Below are 17,349 nucleotides of genomic sequence, written 5' to 3'. Positions count from 1 at the left end.
GGCTATTTTTTGGTTGCAGCCGTCATTGTTGTTTGGTGGGTCCGGGCTGGGGATTTGAACCCGCCGCCTTAGGTGTACGTGGCTGGCGCCTTAGCCAGTTGAGCTATAGGCGCCAAGCCACAAAAAATAAAAATATCTTATGAGCTGAGCATGGTAGTTCATGTTTGTAACCCCAGTGCTTTGGGAAGCTGAGGTTGGAAGGTTGCTTGAGCCCAGAATTTTGAGACCAGTCTGGGAAAAATAGCAAGATCCCCATCTCTATAAAAAAAAATTGAAAAATTAGCTGGGTGTAGTGGCACAAATCTGTAGTCCCAGCTACTTGGGAGGCTGAGGCAAGATGATGAGCCCAGGAGTTTAAGGCTGCAGTGAGCTATGATTATGTCATGACCTTCCAGCCTGCTGACTCTAGCCCAGTCTCAAAGAAAAAAAAATCCTTTTATTTCCTTCCATGTCTAAACCCAAGTATTTCCTTTGATAAGCTTTACCATTGCTACAGTTTTTTTAGTAATCCATGGTGATCCTGCCTCATTGCAGGGGATTGAAATAAGGCCTTGGGTCCCTTATGTATGAGAGGTCCTATTACATAACCCTCTAAAGATTGGGTTGTAGGTGGTGCCTGCAGCTCAGTGGGTAGGGCGCCAGCCCCATATACTGAGGGTGGTGGGTTTAAACCCGGCCCTGGCCAAACTGCGAGAAAAAATAGCCAGGTGTTGTGGCGGGTGCCTGTAGTCCCGGCTACTCAGGAGGCTGAGGCAAGAGAATTGCCTAAGCCCAGGAGTTGGAGGTTGCTATGAGCTGTGACACCATGGCACTCTACCGAGGGCAACAAACTGAAACTCTTACTCAAAATAAATAAATAAATAAATAAATAATAAAAAAATAAAGATTGAGTTGTCCTTGGGCAAATTCCTTAACTTCTCAGATCCTTTGTATCCTCATAAAATTGTTGTAATACTTAAGTGAATATACACAAAGTGCCTATAAAAGTCAGTGTTGGCCTATAATAAACACTCAGTAAATGTTATATTATTATTATAAATGTTATTTACCACATTTGGTAACTATGGAGACTCCTTCAAACAATGATTAAGTAGAATGCACTGCTCTTGACCATATTCAGGAGCCGAGACTTTGAAATAAAAAGGCAAGAGGAGAGAATGACCCGAGTGTGGCCCTCTTTGGTGCCATTATGGCAGTCCCCGGCAGAAATGTCTCCTGAGGTCCCAGGGTCCTACAGGGTTATAGCCCTGCCTCCCCACCTCCCCTGGGCTTGGCCCGGCTAGCGGCTGCTCGTGGAGGGCTCCCTTCCATCTCCCTGTGCTTCCCTACCAGCTGCATGAGAAGTTTGATCGCCTGAAGAAACTGCACCAGGATGAGAAGAAGAAGCTGGAGGATAAAAAGAAATCCTTGGATGATGAAGTTAACGCTTTCAAACAGAGAAAGACTGCGGCCGAGCTGCTGCAGTCCCAGGGCTCCCAGGCTGGAGGCTCACAGACTCTGAAGAGGGACAAAGAGAAGAAAAAGTAAGTAGTAGGCTGTCCTGGGGTGGTGCCTTCTTCCTCTCCTCTTCCTCCCCAAGGGGCAGGGCCTGGAGGCTGAGGAGGCTCAGGGCTGGTAACCCAGGGTGAGCCATGGACTGTCGGACTAATTTGGGTACCTATCGCTAGCCTCAGTGCCCGCATGGGACCTTTGGACTCCTCAAGTTTGGGGAGCTGAAGGTAGGGGAGGGTTGTGGTCTTAGAAGCCCCACCCCTCTGTTTGGCCCACTTAGGAAAGCCCCTGAAAACTCAAGGTAGATGGGAGAGGAAAGCAAAGAAGAAGAAAAGGAAAGTGAGTGTGAGACAGAAGGGAGCAGATGCTGAGAGGTACAGAGTTACATAGATGAGAGGAGCAAAAAGAAGGGCAGATAGAAGGTAGTGGAAGAAAGTGATTCTTTTTTTTTCCTGCAGTTTTTGCCTGGGGCTGGGTTATGAACCCGCCACCTCTGGCATATAGGGCCGGTGCCCTACTCCTTTGAACTATAGGCACCTCCCAAGAAAGCGATTCTTTAACAGACGCCTCTGGGCCCCTTCTTCCCTGCCTCTGGTGAGGTTGCAGCTGATGTGGCTTCTAGGCCTACTCACTCCTCCTATAGCTGAAGTGGTTTACCCCTTCACACCTGTAAGTCCAGTCCTCATCCTGCCTCCGTTCTCGCTAGCTGCAGCCAACAGACAGAATTTAACCAGCCGCCACTGAAGGCTTTGCTATCCCTCCTTTCCTGGCTGCCCAGCCTGGGGTGCCGAGAACTTAGCAGGGAGCCACTCCAGATGGCAGTGTTCTTACTCTGTGTGCCCCATCCTCAGTCTGGGGAGTTATTTTCAAACCAATCTATATCGCCTGACATTTGGTAAAGCAAAACAGTATGAGCTCTTGGTTACCTTGTGGGTCAGTGATCCTAACCCAACCCCAGTCTCTGCTTCCTGAAGTTACCCATTCCTGATTTTAGATCCAGATAAAGGTATTTCTGATGGGACCTATACAACATCAAGAAAACACCCAGTGGTCCCCTATTGCCCTGTAGTTGTTTGTACACTGTGACTGAGGAGCTCCCAGATGGAGTAGGATCTAAAAGATGTCCATAGTCATTGCCTTCTATTTTTAGCCACTTGTTCCTGGACTTAATTATTGGACATTTGCCAGAAGGAAGAAGCATCTTTCTTCTGTGCCTGGCTTATCCCTTAACATAGTAACTTTCATACAACAGTAAAATATTTTTATATTTATGGACGGCACCTATGGCTCAGTGGGTAGGGCACCGGCCCCATATACCGAGGGTGGCAGGTTCGAACCCGGCTCTGGCCAGACTGCAACAAAAAATAGCTGGGTGTTGTGGCGGGCGCCTGTAGTCCCAGCTACTTGGGAGGCTGAGGCAAGAAAATCACCTAAGCCTAGGAGTTGGAGGTTGCTGTGAGCTGTGATGCCACGACACTCTACTGAGGGTGATAAAGTGAGACTCTGTCTCTAAAAAAAGAAAGAAAGAAAGAAAATAGTTTTATATTTAAAGGCACTTACTTTTTGCAATCCAATTATCTTCTATTCAAATATTTAATTTGAATGTTTTCACAGATTAGTCCAGAGATTTTTTTTTGTTACTGGATCTTAATACTATATGTCAAATTTACTGATTAATTAACATTTGGGGTATTACCTGATGAATAAAGTTCAACTAGCCAGAAAAAAGTCTCTTTGGATAACCCTCTACTGTTATGAACTGTCATGGTGTATTGCACCAGCAGGAATGGATTCCTAGTTTTAAGATCAGAAAAATCTAAATTTTTCCAGCTCTAACCTGCTACTTTCATAGGCCTATGGTATGTGTTAACTCAGTCTCTGGGACAGTTTCACAGCCTGCATGTGGAATTGAGAGATGAGTGTCAGTGCAGTCTGAACAAACTACCCTATAAGTATTTCTTTCCTATTCAGATGTTCAATAAAAGTTCCTCTCTGACCAGGCTTTCCCCTAGTCATCTCAAATTGACTGACTTTCCCTACCCCAGGCAGAAGACCCTAGAAAGGGAGACACTTCTCTCCAGTCTCCAGGAATACTTGGGGTTGGCGATGGTACCCTTTTCAAGTTCAGAGATGGTTGAAAACCTTGCTGGCATGCGACACCTCGTATTAGCAAAAAGGGACTAATTAAATGGCCTGTCCTCTGTACTTCCAGATACCTAAGTGGCCCTAGGTCTGGGCTTCTTAGATAATTCCATGAACAATTAGTTAATTTCTGGGAGAGCTATCATTAGACCCTGCTCCCATAGTGGTAGTGGGTTTTAAGGGTAGAAATCATGGTAGTAGTATTTCTTCTTGAGAGATGGTAACTGGATCTAATATTTACACATGCAGAATTTCCTTTGGCTTTCCCTAAAGAGATTAAAAAAGAGTTCCAGTGTTTCAGGGGTCCCTACCAACCTGCCCTTCCCACTTCCCCTTCCTACTACTCCTAATCTCGGTTGACCTCTAACCCTTCATTGTTTGTGTCAGCTCATAATATTTGATTTCTCCTCATGCTCCCCCATCTTCATCAGCTCTTACTGTTTTACAGTTAACTGTGCTGTTTGCTGCATGCTGCATGAGACCCAGGGTCCTGGTAAGCTTTATTAACTCTAAATAGAACTGCCGGTGGCTTCTAGTAAATGTTTCTCCCAATCCCACACCCCTGACACATATATCTAATCATAAAAGTCACTGCTTCATTGGTCTAGGCGGTTTCCTCTTGTGATTTACAGTCTTAAGAAGTAGCCTGGTGTGGTTTCGAGTGTACATGTGGAATGCCTGCCTGTCTGATCAAAAGGGGAGATGTTTTTAGACCTTTGTTGCTAGAACAGCTGGGTAGCATAGGTGGATCCTGTGATCAATAGTTAAGGTTTCAGTTTGGGCAGTTTTAATTTTTTCTTACAGAGGCATAATCATTACTTTCAAAACTTTAGTATAAGAGAAACTTTGGCATTCAAAAACCCTGTCCTACAGTGTCAGAGGACATTGAGGATGTCCAGAGCCAATGGAATCTTGCTTCTCTCCCAGCTACTTGGAAAGCTAAGGCACGAGGATTCTTGAGCCCAAGAGTTTGAGATTTCTGGGAGCTATGACGCCGAGGTGCTCTACCAACGGTGACAAACTGAGACTCTGTCTCAAAAAAAAAAAAAAAAAGAAAGAAAAGAAACTTGCTTCTCTGTTTCCTTTTGGTACCTGTTTCTTATCTGAGGAGTTCAAGTTCTCAATTTTTCTTGGCTGTGTACCCTCCAAAATCATAATAAAGGGGAAGAAAATGAAGAGACCTCAGATATTAGAGAGAATTCCTTACGTTTAATTTTACAAGTACCAGCTTCATGAAAACTTCTGATAAGGAGATAAACAGGCAACCTCTGGTAAGAAGGATTCCTGAGTACTGGGTACATGTATTGTGTCTACAGAAGTGAGTACAGCAGTCCCTGACATCACCTACTTTATAGGGAGACCAAAAGCAGTAATTAAGCACCTTCTATTTATTCTAATAGACTCAGATAGTAGAGAGGAAAAAGAAATATTTTTAATTTAAAATTTATTATATTTGAGGAGGTTTCTTTTTTTTTGAGACAGAGTCTTATTTTGTCGCCCTTTGTAGAGTGCCATGGTGTCATAGCTCACAGCAACCTCAAACTCTTGGGCTCAAGCAATTCTCTTGCCTCAGCCTCCCAAGTAGCTGGGACTACAGGTGCCCACCACAACGCCTGGCTGTTTTTTAGAGATGAGGTCTTGAACTTGCTCGGGCTAGTCTTGAACCTGTGAGCTCAGGCAGTCCACCCACTTTGGCCTCCTAAAGCCAAAATTTATTGTTTTTATTCTTTTTTAAACGTTATGGAAGATGTAAAACATATACAAAAGATGGTATGATAGTACAGTGTAGCCCCATCTACTCACAACCCCAAGCAACCACCAACATATGGCCAATCCTATTTCATCAATTGCCCTAGACCTGCTGAATTATTGCAAAGAAAAACTTATATCATTTTATCCATAAATATTTTAGTATATATCCCAGAGAGATCTTTAAAAAAATAAAAAAACATAGGCACAATCCCTTTATTACCACACTTACAAAATTAACAATAATTAGATAACATGAAATGTCTAGTCAGTGTTTGTAATCCCAGTTGTCTCCTAAATGTCTTTCTTACATTTGGTGTGTTTAGATCAGGGAATATAAAATACTGAAGACTTTTCCCCACTCACCCATGTAGTTTATGATTTAAATAGACAGCCTACTGTTAGTCACCAAACTGATTGCTGTAGCTTTTGCACTGGGGCCTTAGAGCAGCTGGCAAAACATCCTACTTTCAAGCAGATCCCAAAGAAGAAGTCCAAAGAGGCTTCTGAGACATGGCCTGTGAAATGGAGCCATAGGAAACAATCTTAAAAGAACAATGAGGCTAGGCCCCTGTAGCTCAGTGGTTAGGGCACCAGCTACATACACTGGGGCTGGTGGGTTCAAACCCAGCCCAGGCCTGCTAAACAATGACAACTGCAACAATAACAACAACAACAAAAAAAAATAGCCGACCGTTGCAGTGAGCCCCTGTGGTCCCAGCTACTTGGGAGGCTGAAGCAAGAGAATCACTTGAGCCCAGGAGTTTGAGGTTGCTGTGAGCTATGACACCATAGCACTCTACCCGACATAGTGAGACTCTGTCTCAGAAAAAAAAGAAAAAGAACAATGAAATGATTTACTGTCTGGCTTAAAGGCAAATCTTGGAGCTCTTGCTAGTTGACTGGAATTAAACAGCGGATTTCCATTTATGAAGACTATAATTTCCTAGAGTAGCTCCACTGCTGTTGTCCCAGTGCCTAGCAGTGTCTGACATGCACTAGAAGCTCAATTTATGCATGTTTTCTTTGTTCCCCCATTTTCACTGAGATCTGTAGTCTACTAAATTAGATTTCAGTTAATTCGGGTTTCATTGCACATGACTTGACAAAATTTCATTCCATTTTCCCCAAGTAAATCATTGTTAGTGGCCATTCCTAAACTTAATTCTGCCAAAACTATAACTAAAGCTACACTTTAAAAGGAAGAGGCAACTGGGAAACATCTGGAACAGCCAGCCCCAAATAGGTCAGCTCTTCCTGGCAGACTTCTTTCTCCTTGGCATACCTCAAAAGCAATGCCACATTAACTAGTTGGGGGACGCCTTAGATCCCTAGGATTTGAAGGCAACAGAGGCAACTGCCTTGTCCCCAAAGCCCTCATTCTAGTGATGGATCAGAGAGGCCACCTAGCATGTGGGCACAGTGAGTCTTACTATTCCTCCTTCATTTTGAAACACTTGAGGCATTACTTGTAGCTGTCTACGATTTTAAGAGAAATTCCTTTGTGACCTGTACACAGTGGCAGATCCTGTGTCTCAATGGTTCTTGGTCCTTGGGGGTGTGCACTGTATGGACAGTATGCAAATATCAAAATACATCAGCCTTCCTCTGAAGCCCAGAACATAGTCCACTGCAGTGTTGTTGTTTTTTGTTGTTGTTTTAGACACAGTCTCATTATGTCATCCTTGATAGAGTGCTGTGGCATCATAGCTCACAGCAACCTCAAACTCTTGGGCTTAAGCAATTCTCTTGCCTCAGCCTCCCAAGTAGCTGGGACTACAGGTACCCACCACAACACCCGGCTATTTTTTGGTTGCAGTTGTCGTTGTTTAGCTGGCCCAGGCTGGGTTTGAACCCTCTAGCCTCGGTGCACGTGGCCGGCACCATAACCACTGTACTATGGGCGCCAAGCCTGCAGTGTTTTTGTAGGTTACTTTTTCCCTAAGAATTAGACAAAGTTAAGAAAGTAAGAGGTGAGCATTCGTTTAGCATTTGTTACTTTTCAAAGTGGTTTTTCATATGGTATCTCATTTTATCCTTAGAACAGTTCCGTGAGGTAAAGAAGGAAGGAATAATTATCAGTTTACAAGATGAGCAAAGAGGGAATCAGGGAATTTGAGGGACTTACCAAGGACCACACAGTGAGTTAGTGGCAGAACTGGAACAAGAACACAAAACTCCATGACCAGCTCACACTGGCCCACAGTGATTGCGGTGGCTCACACCGGTAATCCTAGGACTTTGAGAGGCTGAGGCAGGTGGATTGGTTGAGCTCAGGAGTTCGAGACCAGCCTGAGCAAAATAAGACCCCATCTCTACTAAAAATAGAAAAAGTAGGCGGGCGTTGTGGCTACCTTATAGGCAGTAACTGCCTATAAGTCCCAGCTACTTAGGAGGCTGAGGCAGGAGGATCACTTAAACCCAGAAGTTTGAGGTCCCTATGAGCTAGGCTGAGGCCATGGCACTCTAGCCCGGGTGACATAGTTCTGTCTCAAAAACAAAAAATAATAATGCACATCTCCTAATTCCTGGTACAAATTGCCAGTCATCTGAGTGTGTGTAAAGGGTGTGCACGTATGTGTGTGTGGGGGTGTATTCACTTTGAGGAGTTTACTGTAAAACATAATATGCATATATTTCTAAGTATCTCCCCCAAATATCTAATAGTCTTTGTTTAATGAGATAAATGTATTCTTCAGGCAATAAACAGGGGCTCAGATGCACAGCCAGTTATTCTCAGGGACAGTGTGGTATGATAGGAAGAGCCTTAATTCACCAGCTCTGATCCCAGCTTGACTCCGTGACCATGGGAAAGTCTGTTGACTTGTTTCTCAGTCTCCTAACATGTCAAATGGAGATAATACTAATTGCCTTATTTAGTCACAGAGATGAGGGTTTATGTGAGCAAAAATGTCAAAGTACTATGTGAACACAAATCAATAATGGGTTTCTGTAGTTCAGGTTTTCGGGTAACTGTGGTCTAGACTCTAGAATAGAGCCCAGCAACCATCCCTAGATGCTCTGCAAACAGGTCTTGCCCTGGGGTACCAGTTAGTTAGCTGACCAGGACAGTTCTTTTTTTTGAGACAGAATCTCACTTTGTCACCCCCAGTAGAGTGCTGTGGCATCATAGCTCACAGCCACCTCAAACTCTTGGGCTCAAGCAACTCTCTTGCTTCAGCCTCCCAGGTAGCTGGGACTACAGGTGCCCACCACAATGCCCAGCTATTTTTAGAGACTAAGTCTCAATCTGGCTCAGGCTAGTCTGAAACCTGTGAGCTCAGGTAATCCACCTGCCTTGACCTCCCAGAGTGTTAGTGACCAGGACAGTTCTGAAGGCCACCAGAGTAGAGACTTCAGCCTCCTCTGCTTTCCCTTGGGACAGGAGATGCAGTGGCTGAGAGGTTCCTGTGCAAGGTATCTAGGTGGTCGTGTGTGGAGGGGACGTTAATTGGGACTTCCTAATTAAGAGATAAAAAGTATGTTGGGGGTTGATGATCATTATTTTGCTAGCTAATGCCACTACTGCCACCATTTGCGTGTGTGTGGGTGTATGAGAGAGAAAGCGTGTTCCCACAAGCCAGTGCAGTAAGACCTTAAGACCATCTAACAGCTATATTCTCATTTGTCATCCATTTGTCATCATGACTTAAATAATTTTCTTCTGACCTTTTTGGGGGTACTTTAATCCATCCATTCATTAACCCAACTTCTCTTTTCATTTTCAGTTTGGGCTTCCTGTAGCCGCCCTTTTCCTGCGCAACCGAGCTGGGCCTCCTTTTCTTTAATTTCCCCCTTAACACATGGGGGTAACATAGAATCTATGCCCTCTCCTCTCTTCCTGCCAAGGTTTATACAAGCCTGAGTGCCTGAGGATGATGTTTGGCTTCTGATCAAGAAGCCAGCAGTGACATGGCTTGGAGATGCATGCTGCACCCAGCACCCCAGCCATCCCTCCCACCTCACCCCCATCTTTGCCAGACTGTAACATGTTCAGGGGCACATCCGCTGCTCTTCACCTCCAGCTTCCCTGTTCGAAACTCTGATTGCTGCATGTTTCTCTGAGGTATTTGCATCCACCATGGCTGGGTAAGGACCAGTCTGGTCTCCCCGGACCCACTCTACCTCTGCTCTCAGGAGCCACAGCCGTCTCAGAATTCCAAGAGGAGATCCTTTCGTCCCTTTTCCTTCTGGCCTTTTAGCCTAGCCCTTTCCAGTCTTCATTCACTGAACTCAAGCTGTGCTGCAAATCTATGACAAGTTTATTTACATAAAACACAAATGCTGGAGAAAGCAGCATAAATGTCCCCTTTCTTTTAGCCCTGGAGTACCTCATAGATGCAAAAGAGAGAATAAACCTGAATATTATCAGCCTAGAGTCTTGAATGATGGACTTGCAGAATTCTTCTAAGGTGTTTCAGCATGTTCAGGGTAATTCCCCGGGGGGGGGGGGGTTCTATACTATCCCAATCAGATGGGGCCAGTAGCAGGAATAATAATCCCACTTCAGAAACTGGCAGACTCAGCTGTCAGAGAGTCCTGTGTTTGGGAGTTAACTCTGATGAGTCTACCTGGTGAATGTGATGGTGATTTGTAATGTGCATTTTGCACACATCTTCCAATAAGAACAGATGTGGCTATCAGCTAGAGAGAAGGAAAGACGTATTCAGCTTTGCAAGGTCCTTAATTTTATTTCCAGTCTAAGGAGTTGATACTTAAAAAATATTCCAGCCCTCATTTTTATAATAGGTCCATCAGATAGTGGCTTTGGGAACCCCTTTGAAGTAGAGAGTCCTCAGTTGTCAGGGCCCTGAGGCACAGTGTGGCCTTTGGTGTTTGGCCAGTGGCAAAGTGAGAGCTGGAGGTGACCTGACAATGATCTGTGGCTAACATGCAGTCTCTCTGCCCTTCCTTTGCAGTAATCCATGGCTGTGTACTGAATAGTATTCCCTGCTACAGCTGGACTGGACTCCATTTAGCCTTTTAAGCTAAGGTTCCTATTATAACTGACAGCTTTCCTTTGGGGTGCCAGGCAGCTAGCCCCCCTCCCCCTTGCCATGTACTTCAAGTCCCACTTCTTCTTTTTGAGTTCTGCTACTTTCTCCCGCCTTGCAGTCCCACTGGGCACTGACCATGACCATCTTCTTTCTTTTCTTTTCTTTTTCTGAGTTTTTTTTTCATCATTTCCTTCAAAGCACACAGTCAAACGAGGCTAATTTCCTAGTCTTTTTTGAAGCGCTGTGAAAGGGAAGGGGTTTCTTTGTTCAGTAATAGATAATAGTAGGAAGCCAAAAAAAAAAAAAAAAGCAAAAAGTAGAATAAATGAAAAGCAAACATAAGCACGCACTTTCTCATGTTGGCAAAGCCAGAGTGCAGTTTTGATGCCTATGGTTTGGTGATTCACTGATTAGTTAAGCGGGTAGAGAGGCCAGTATGAAGACGACGCTGCCAAAGCAGAAATCTAGTTTCTTAGGAAAATCCTGGTCACAGTGGAGCATTTTAAAGACCTTGTGCTTGGAACTAAAAACAATCCCCCCCCAAAAAAACTCTAAAATGGTAACAAACAAACAAACCACCCCCCACTGAGATACTCAGCCAGCAGTTTAGAGGGAAGCTGAGTCAGGGCTGTTCTAGAGAAAGGCTACTTACTTGTAGCTTTGATGTTTCTCTTTTCAACTTCAGAGCTGCTTTCTCAGAAGCTCACACTTAACCAACCGGTAATGACTGTCTCCCTGGGTAATTATTTGCATTACAAACCGGAGGCCCCCTCATTTGCATTTGTTTACAGATTAACGACCTGAGGCTTGAGGAGCTGTGACTATTTCCAAAGTACTAAAGCCACACAGCCTTTGAGAAACTGTCAGAAGTGAAACAGGGATTTTATAAAAGGGGGACATTTTGGTCAGTAAGACAGATGTAACCCGCTTATTACATAAGAGGAAACTGAAGCCCAGAGAGGTAAAGAGACTTGACCTTGTCCCACTGCTGCTTCCTGGCAGAAGCCAGGCTAAATTCCGCGCCGCCCGACTCCCAATCCATTTCCCAGAGGGATTCAATATGTTTATACATTCCTGGAGACAAGGTCTTTTGATGTTCTGAAAAACTGAATAATCAGGAAACTTTTCAGGTTATTCCCTGGAGAAAAATATCTGAGGATAGAGCGCGTGAGGGTGGGACAAGGCAAAGGTTCTGGGTTAGCTCTGTAGGGAGTAACAGGGCACCTGCATGGGGTCCAGGCACGGATCTGTTTAACAAGTGCTGTAGGTGATTCTCTCATCAAGAAGCTCTCATCAGAGAAGCGTGGTATGCAAAAACCTAATCTGTGAGGATAAGACCTTTAAAATGATGCTCAAGCCTATTAAAGGAAGTGAAATGCTTATTTCACTGGGTAGCTTTTCTCACTGTAGATAGAAAGGTTTTCCCTTTTTCAATGAAAAGGCTTTTAAATTGATACAATTGTTATTATTTTTAAAACATACCCTAAGTGCTCTGTTTACTTCTGGTGAAACCAAACCAGTCATTAGAAATGGTCTATGCTTTTATTTTCCCAGACTGGAATGGCTTTTCTGAAACACACACATGCACGCACCCCTCATTTCCCTTAAGCCAAGAGCTTTGCTTTCCCTAGCTGCAGTGCAAATTGATCTTCTTTTTGTTTATGTTTTTTATTTTAATCATTTGGCATTCACATGTGGCTGTTAATATGTGCTTGTTTTTAATTAAAACAAGAAGCTTTAAACCGGTGTGTGGTGTTCTTAAAACCTTTTTCGGCAGATTTCCCCGTGGTGATGGCCTACCAGAGACCCTCATTTCTAACCTGTCTTCTCAAAGTATAATCTGTGCTACCTCAACACTGGCCACTCCCCTCCCCTGTCTTACTTTGAATGTCCTTTTTCTTTGGCTAATTTCATGTTTTCTTTCTCTTTCTCTCTCCCTCTCCAGCTTTTTTTAATCTTGTCTTCAGCAGCTGCACTAAGTCTAAAGGAGAAGACTGCCATTATAGAAGAGTTAGGGTTCCATATTGTCTCAAACCAGAAATCATCCAGTTTCCTCTCCCCTCAAACTGCGTACACACACACACACATACGCACACACACACTCCACTCAACGAGTGTTCATGTGTACCCGTGTCCAGGCAAGAAGCTCTCTTCTGACTTACATGGTATTTTAAATGGAAATGTCTTGTCCTAAACTAACAAGGCAGGAAAAGAACCATCAGAGCTGCAAAGTGGACCAAATATAACCTCAGAGAGACAACTACAGGATTACTCACCCAAGTGTAAGTGACTGGGGCAGGAGGCTCCAGCTGGGTGTGGAAGTTCTATTCACAAATTTCTGTTTGAGTTCTGTGTTTTTCTTTTTAAACAATTCTCATGGTTCAGTGGGTTGACTGTGTACAGCCACGATTAAACATTTTTGAACATGGAAGAGAAAGTCAAGCAACATTGTATTTTCTTCAGCATTCACAGACCTTCTGCTGACCCCAGCAAAGGGGAAAAATGTATCCACTAACCCTCAGATGGAGAAGGGAGAGAAAAGATGGGGGTTAAGCTTAGTGAGCAAAATTATGCCATTAAACTTTCCAAGGCCAGTTGGGCTTTCGAGAGGTTTCTGCTCATCCTGGGATCTGGAGGGAAAGCTTTGATGTTAATAAATCTGCCTCGAGTTCATTGGTTTAACTTGCATCAAAATACCATGTGAGTGGCTCATTACCATATATCCCCACCACCGTTCTGCTGTCCAGTGTCTCTTGAGAGAGCCTCTCTGCATGTTTTCCAGAATCTGTGTTTGTTCTTCCTTTCTTCTCCTTTGTTCTTTTTGCTCAAAGGTGTGACCAGTCACTTCCTTCTGGGGCTTTCATTCTCCAGGAGAAACATCCCAGAACCAGCACCCTTTAGCTTGATGCCTTTCTAATGTCCATGTCAATTTTCAATAAAATTCAAAGAAATGCTAAATGGCTGTGTGATCTGATCCTGTCATTAGATGTTCCGGCCCACTGGGGTTTGCCTTGGGAGGAGTGGGTGGCTTTGAAAGGCTCCCAAGTGGTTGATATTAAAAGCTTAGGGAAGCACCCCAGCTCACGTACTCCTCCTAGGTGGGTTGCTATGTCTCCCCTTTCCTCCATCTGGGCCTGAAATCCCCACCAGGGTGGGTGGAGGTGGGCAGAAAGTCTTCTACTTTGCCTTTACTGGCATGGATTTCATTGATCAGGTGAGCTAATTATTATCTAAGATGTTAGATGGAGGAAGTAGAGCAGTAAATCCTACAGAAAAAAAGATTCAGGTGAGTTTTAATTCTGGAAGGGAAAGAACACTGCACTGGATGTCTTTTCTACTTTAATTCTGTGATGTGAGCATCCCCCCAAATTCATGGATGTGGCTGTTCTTTATAACTCAAAGAGTATTTTGTGTGCTGTTGGGTCTACCAGAGAAGGAAGCTTCCTATCCCCTCAGGCATTGAAGTGGCCAAGAGGGGCGTGGTCAGTTTTCAGAACTCCGGTTGCAGATAAGATGGGTTTCCTTTCCTCAGCTTCGTTTCCCTAACTGCCAGATGCTGAAGCCAGGACGAGTGAGCTGCATCCTCTGTGTGGAGGCTTGGAGGCCGCTTAAGGGGCACCGGAGAAAGTGACATTGCTCTGCCTCTGTCTCTGTGCAGCTCACACACTGAGGGGCAGCGGAATGTGACAATACTGGCTTGTGATGTCACCGTAGAGGCAAGCAATGAGGTATCTTGGAAAAATACAAGCTCTGGACGCAGACAGACTCCTTAGATGTGTGCTCTGGGGCAGGTTGTGTTAAAAACTCTTCAAAAGGAGAATATTAGCTAGGCCTGGGTGGCTCCTTCCTGTAATCCTAGCACTCTGGGAGGCTGAGGCAGGAGGACAGCTTGAGCTCAGGAGTTCAGATCAGCCTGAGCAATTAGCAGACCTTGTGCAGACCCCAGCTCTACTAAAAACTGGCTGGGCGTTGTGGCAGGAACCACCTGTAGTTCCAGCTACTCGGGAGGCTGAGGCAGAAGAATCGCTTGAGCCCAGGAGTTTGAGGTTGCTGTGAGCTAGGCTGAGGCCACCACACTCTAGCCCAGGTGACAGTGAGACTCTGTCTCAAAAAAAATGAAAAAAGGGCTTGGCATCTGTGGCTCAAGTGGCTTAAGCACCAGCCACATACACCAGAGCTGGCAGGTTTGTATCCAGCCTGGGCCTGCCAAACAACAATGACAACTGCAACCAAAAAAAAAAAAAAAAATTGCCAGGCATGGTGGGCGCCTGTAGTCCCAGCTACTTGGGAGGCTGAGGCAAGAGAGTTACTTAAACCCAAGAGTTGTAGGTCGTTGTGAGCTGTGATGCCACAGCACTCTACCCAGGGTGACAGCTTGAGGCTCTGTCTCAAAAAAAAATGAAAAAAGGAGAATATCACCTAATAAACACATGTATATGTAAAAAAATATATATACAATTTAAAAAAAAGAATATCGGTGTCATTGTGAAGGCTGCCTGTGCTAATAATGTAAGTTAAAGAGGTGGGTGTTCAGTAAACGGGATCTCTCTGATGCAGGGTTTTTCAACCTCAGCACTGTGAACATTTGGGGCCAGATAACTATTTGTTGGGGGTGGGGGACTGTCCTGTGATAACAAGATGTTTAGCAGCATCCCAGGCATCTACCCACTAGATGTCAGTAGCGTGCCTTCCCCACTTCCCACAGTTGGGATAACCGAAAGTTTCCAGACAATGTCAAAATCGCCCCATGTGGAGAACCACTGCTTTAGACCAGGGGCCAGTAAACTTTCTCTGAAGGGTCAGCTGGTAAATATTTTAGACTTAGTAAGCCACATAATCTCTGTAACTATTCAGCTGTTACTATAACATGAAAGCCAGAGCTGATACATAAAAGCATGAGTGTGGCTGTGCTTCAATTACTTCTGGACACGAGATGTGAGTTTCATATATTTTTCACATATCTCAAGTTATTCTTTTGATTTTTTTCAACCACTAACAAATGTAAAAACCATTCTTAGGGCAAGGATCAGACGAGTACAGACAGTGAGGCCAGATGTGGCTTGTAGGCTATTTTGTTGATCCCACCGCTAATGCATTTCTGTGTTTATGTGTCACCAAGTCTAAAGGTGTTTTCGAAGCAACTCACCTCTCCAGAGAAATCAGAAATGAAGACAAATGGCTGGAGTTTTAATAAAAAGTAGTGAGGAAAGTGGGTTTGCATTTACTAAAAGTATATATAGTTTTGCTAGGGCATTATTGAGGGAGTGTGGACCTACTGTGGTGATCAGAGTCTAGGTCTGGGGTAGGGAGTTGGTGAGCAACTGAGAATGGCACCTGCTTCTAGGAAGAGAACTGGGTCTCTAATACCCTCAAAAGGTTGAACAACCAGGACTCCAATTGTAACCACTGAGGTTAAGAAGTGTCCTCCCCTGTTTGGCATGTCCCCAATTAGGGAGATTCATTCCTTTGCTTACAAGGTCATTCTAAAATGTGGGCATCCCTTGAAACAGTTATGCATTCGGACAGTAGTGCCTCCTAGTGATTTTACCACCTTCCATTGGTGTCCATCCACAACTTAAAACACATAACTACCTCTTCGTTTGGCTTGGGCTTTAGAAAGTCATTGCCCTGGGCTAAATGCTTCTGGAAATATTGTCACCATTACTTATAGGACTAGGGACAAACTCCTTATCTTGCTTTTGAGCTTAATTAAATCTTTTGCACAAGATCTAGTTAGATGCTGCTCTTCAGGAACTTACGGACTGACCCCATAATATCTACTCAGCCATATTTTCCAATACTTCTAACATCCATTCTCCATTCTAGTCCACTCAATCTCTACACAAGCTTCTCTCCGAGTTACACACACTGTTGACTCTGTCTGAAATATTCTCTACTAATTAAAATCCCACCAGGCTCGGCGCCTGTAGCACAGTGGTTACAGCATCAGCCACATACACTGAGGCTGGAGGGTTTGAACCAAGCCTGGGCCAGCTAAACAACAATGACAACTACAATAAAAAAATAGCCGGGCGTTGTGCTGGGTGCCTGTAGTCCCAGCTACTTGGGAGGCGTAGGCAAGAGAATCACTTAAGCCCAAGAATTTGAGGTTGCTGTGAGCTGTGATGCTACAGCACTCTACCGAGAGCCACATAATGAGACTTTGTCTCCAAAATAATAATAATAAATAATAATAAAATCCCACCTGCAAAGCTCAGGCCCTACCTCGCCTTGAAGCCTTTCTTGATCCCATCCACCTATCCTGATCCCTTCTCTATTTTCCTCCCTCCCTGCCTTCCTTCCTCCCTCCTTCCCTCCCTGTGTTAGTAATCATTCCTCAAGACAGTGGTTCTCAAACTTCCTAATGCCATGGCCCTTTAATACAGTTCCTGTTGGTCACGACCCACAGGTTGAGAACCACTGTCTAGAGCACATTGCGATGCAAAATACTCTGCTAAAGAACTTGTCGAGCATAGTTGTTCACACGTGTAATCCTAGCACTCTGGGAGGCCATGGTGGGCGGGTTGCTTGAGCTCAGGAGTTTGAGACTAACCTGAGCAAGAGCTAGACCAGGCATCCTCAAAATACGGCCCGTGGGCCACATACAGCCCACCTAGGACATTTATCCAGCCCGCTGGATGTTTTTGCCGCCGCTGCCTGTCCTGCTTAGCAGCTGACCTGTCCTGGGGCCCGCAGTCTGGCCCTCCAGTGGTCTGAGGGACAGTGAACTGGCCCCCTGTTTAAAAAGTTTGAGGATCCCTGAGCTAGACCACGTAGCTACTAAAAATAGGAAAAAACAAACAACTAGCTGGGCATTGTGGTGGGTGCCCATAGTCCCAGCTACTCAGGAGGCTGAGATAAGAAGATCACTTGAGGCTCAGCGCCTGTGGTTCAAGTGACTAAGGCGCCAGCCATATACATCTAAGGTGGCGAGTTCGAATCCAGCCCAAGCCCGTGAAACAACAATGAC

At 44.7% G+C, this 17,349-nt stretch overlaps 1 protein-coding gene across 4 annotated transcripts in view; it reads left to right on the top strand.

Annotated features, from left to right (window-relative positions):
• The window catches only part of SEPT6 (septin 6), a 76,128-nt gene extending 62,791 nt beyond the window's left edge, over window positions 1-13,337 (top strand). The window contains exons 9-11 of one of the 4 annotated variants that reach the window (XM_003796999.1): window positions 1,333-1,523; window positions 4,082-4,126; window positions 12,325-13,337. In XM_003796999.1, coding sequence (XP_003797047.1) covers window positions 1,333-1,523; window positions 4,082-4,085 — 195 coding nt within the window. In that variant the 3' untranslated portion in view covers window positions 4,086-4,126; window positions 12,325-13,337. Of the gene's footprint in view, window positions 1-1,332; window positions 1,524-4,081; window positions 4,127-9,110; window positions 9,768-12,324 lie in introns of those variants that run through there. The other 3 variants (XM_003797000.3, XM_003796998.1, XM_012809660.2) reach the window with 3 other exon arrangements.
• The last annotated feature ends 4,012 nt before the right edge of the window (window positions 13,338-17,349 follow it).

The sequence above is a fragment of the Otolemur garnettii genome, unplaced genomic scaffold, assembly GCF_000181295.1.
Source record: "Otolemur garnettii isolate 467f Iridium unplaced genomic scaffold, OtoGar3 scaffold00110, whole genome shotgun sequence".
NCBI lineage: Eukaryota > Metazoa > Chordata > Mammalia > Primates > Galagidae > Otolemur > Otolemur garnettii.
Note: the sequence above shows the minus strand (reverse complement) of the source record. Positions and strands in the feature narration are given on the sequence as shown.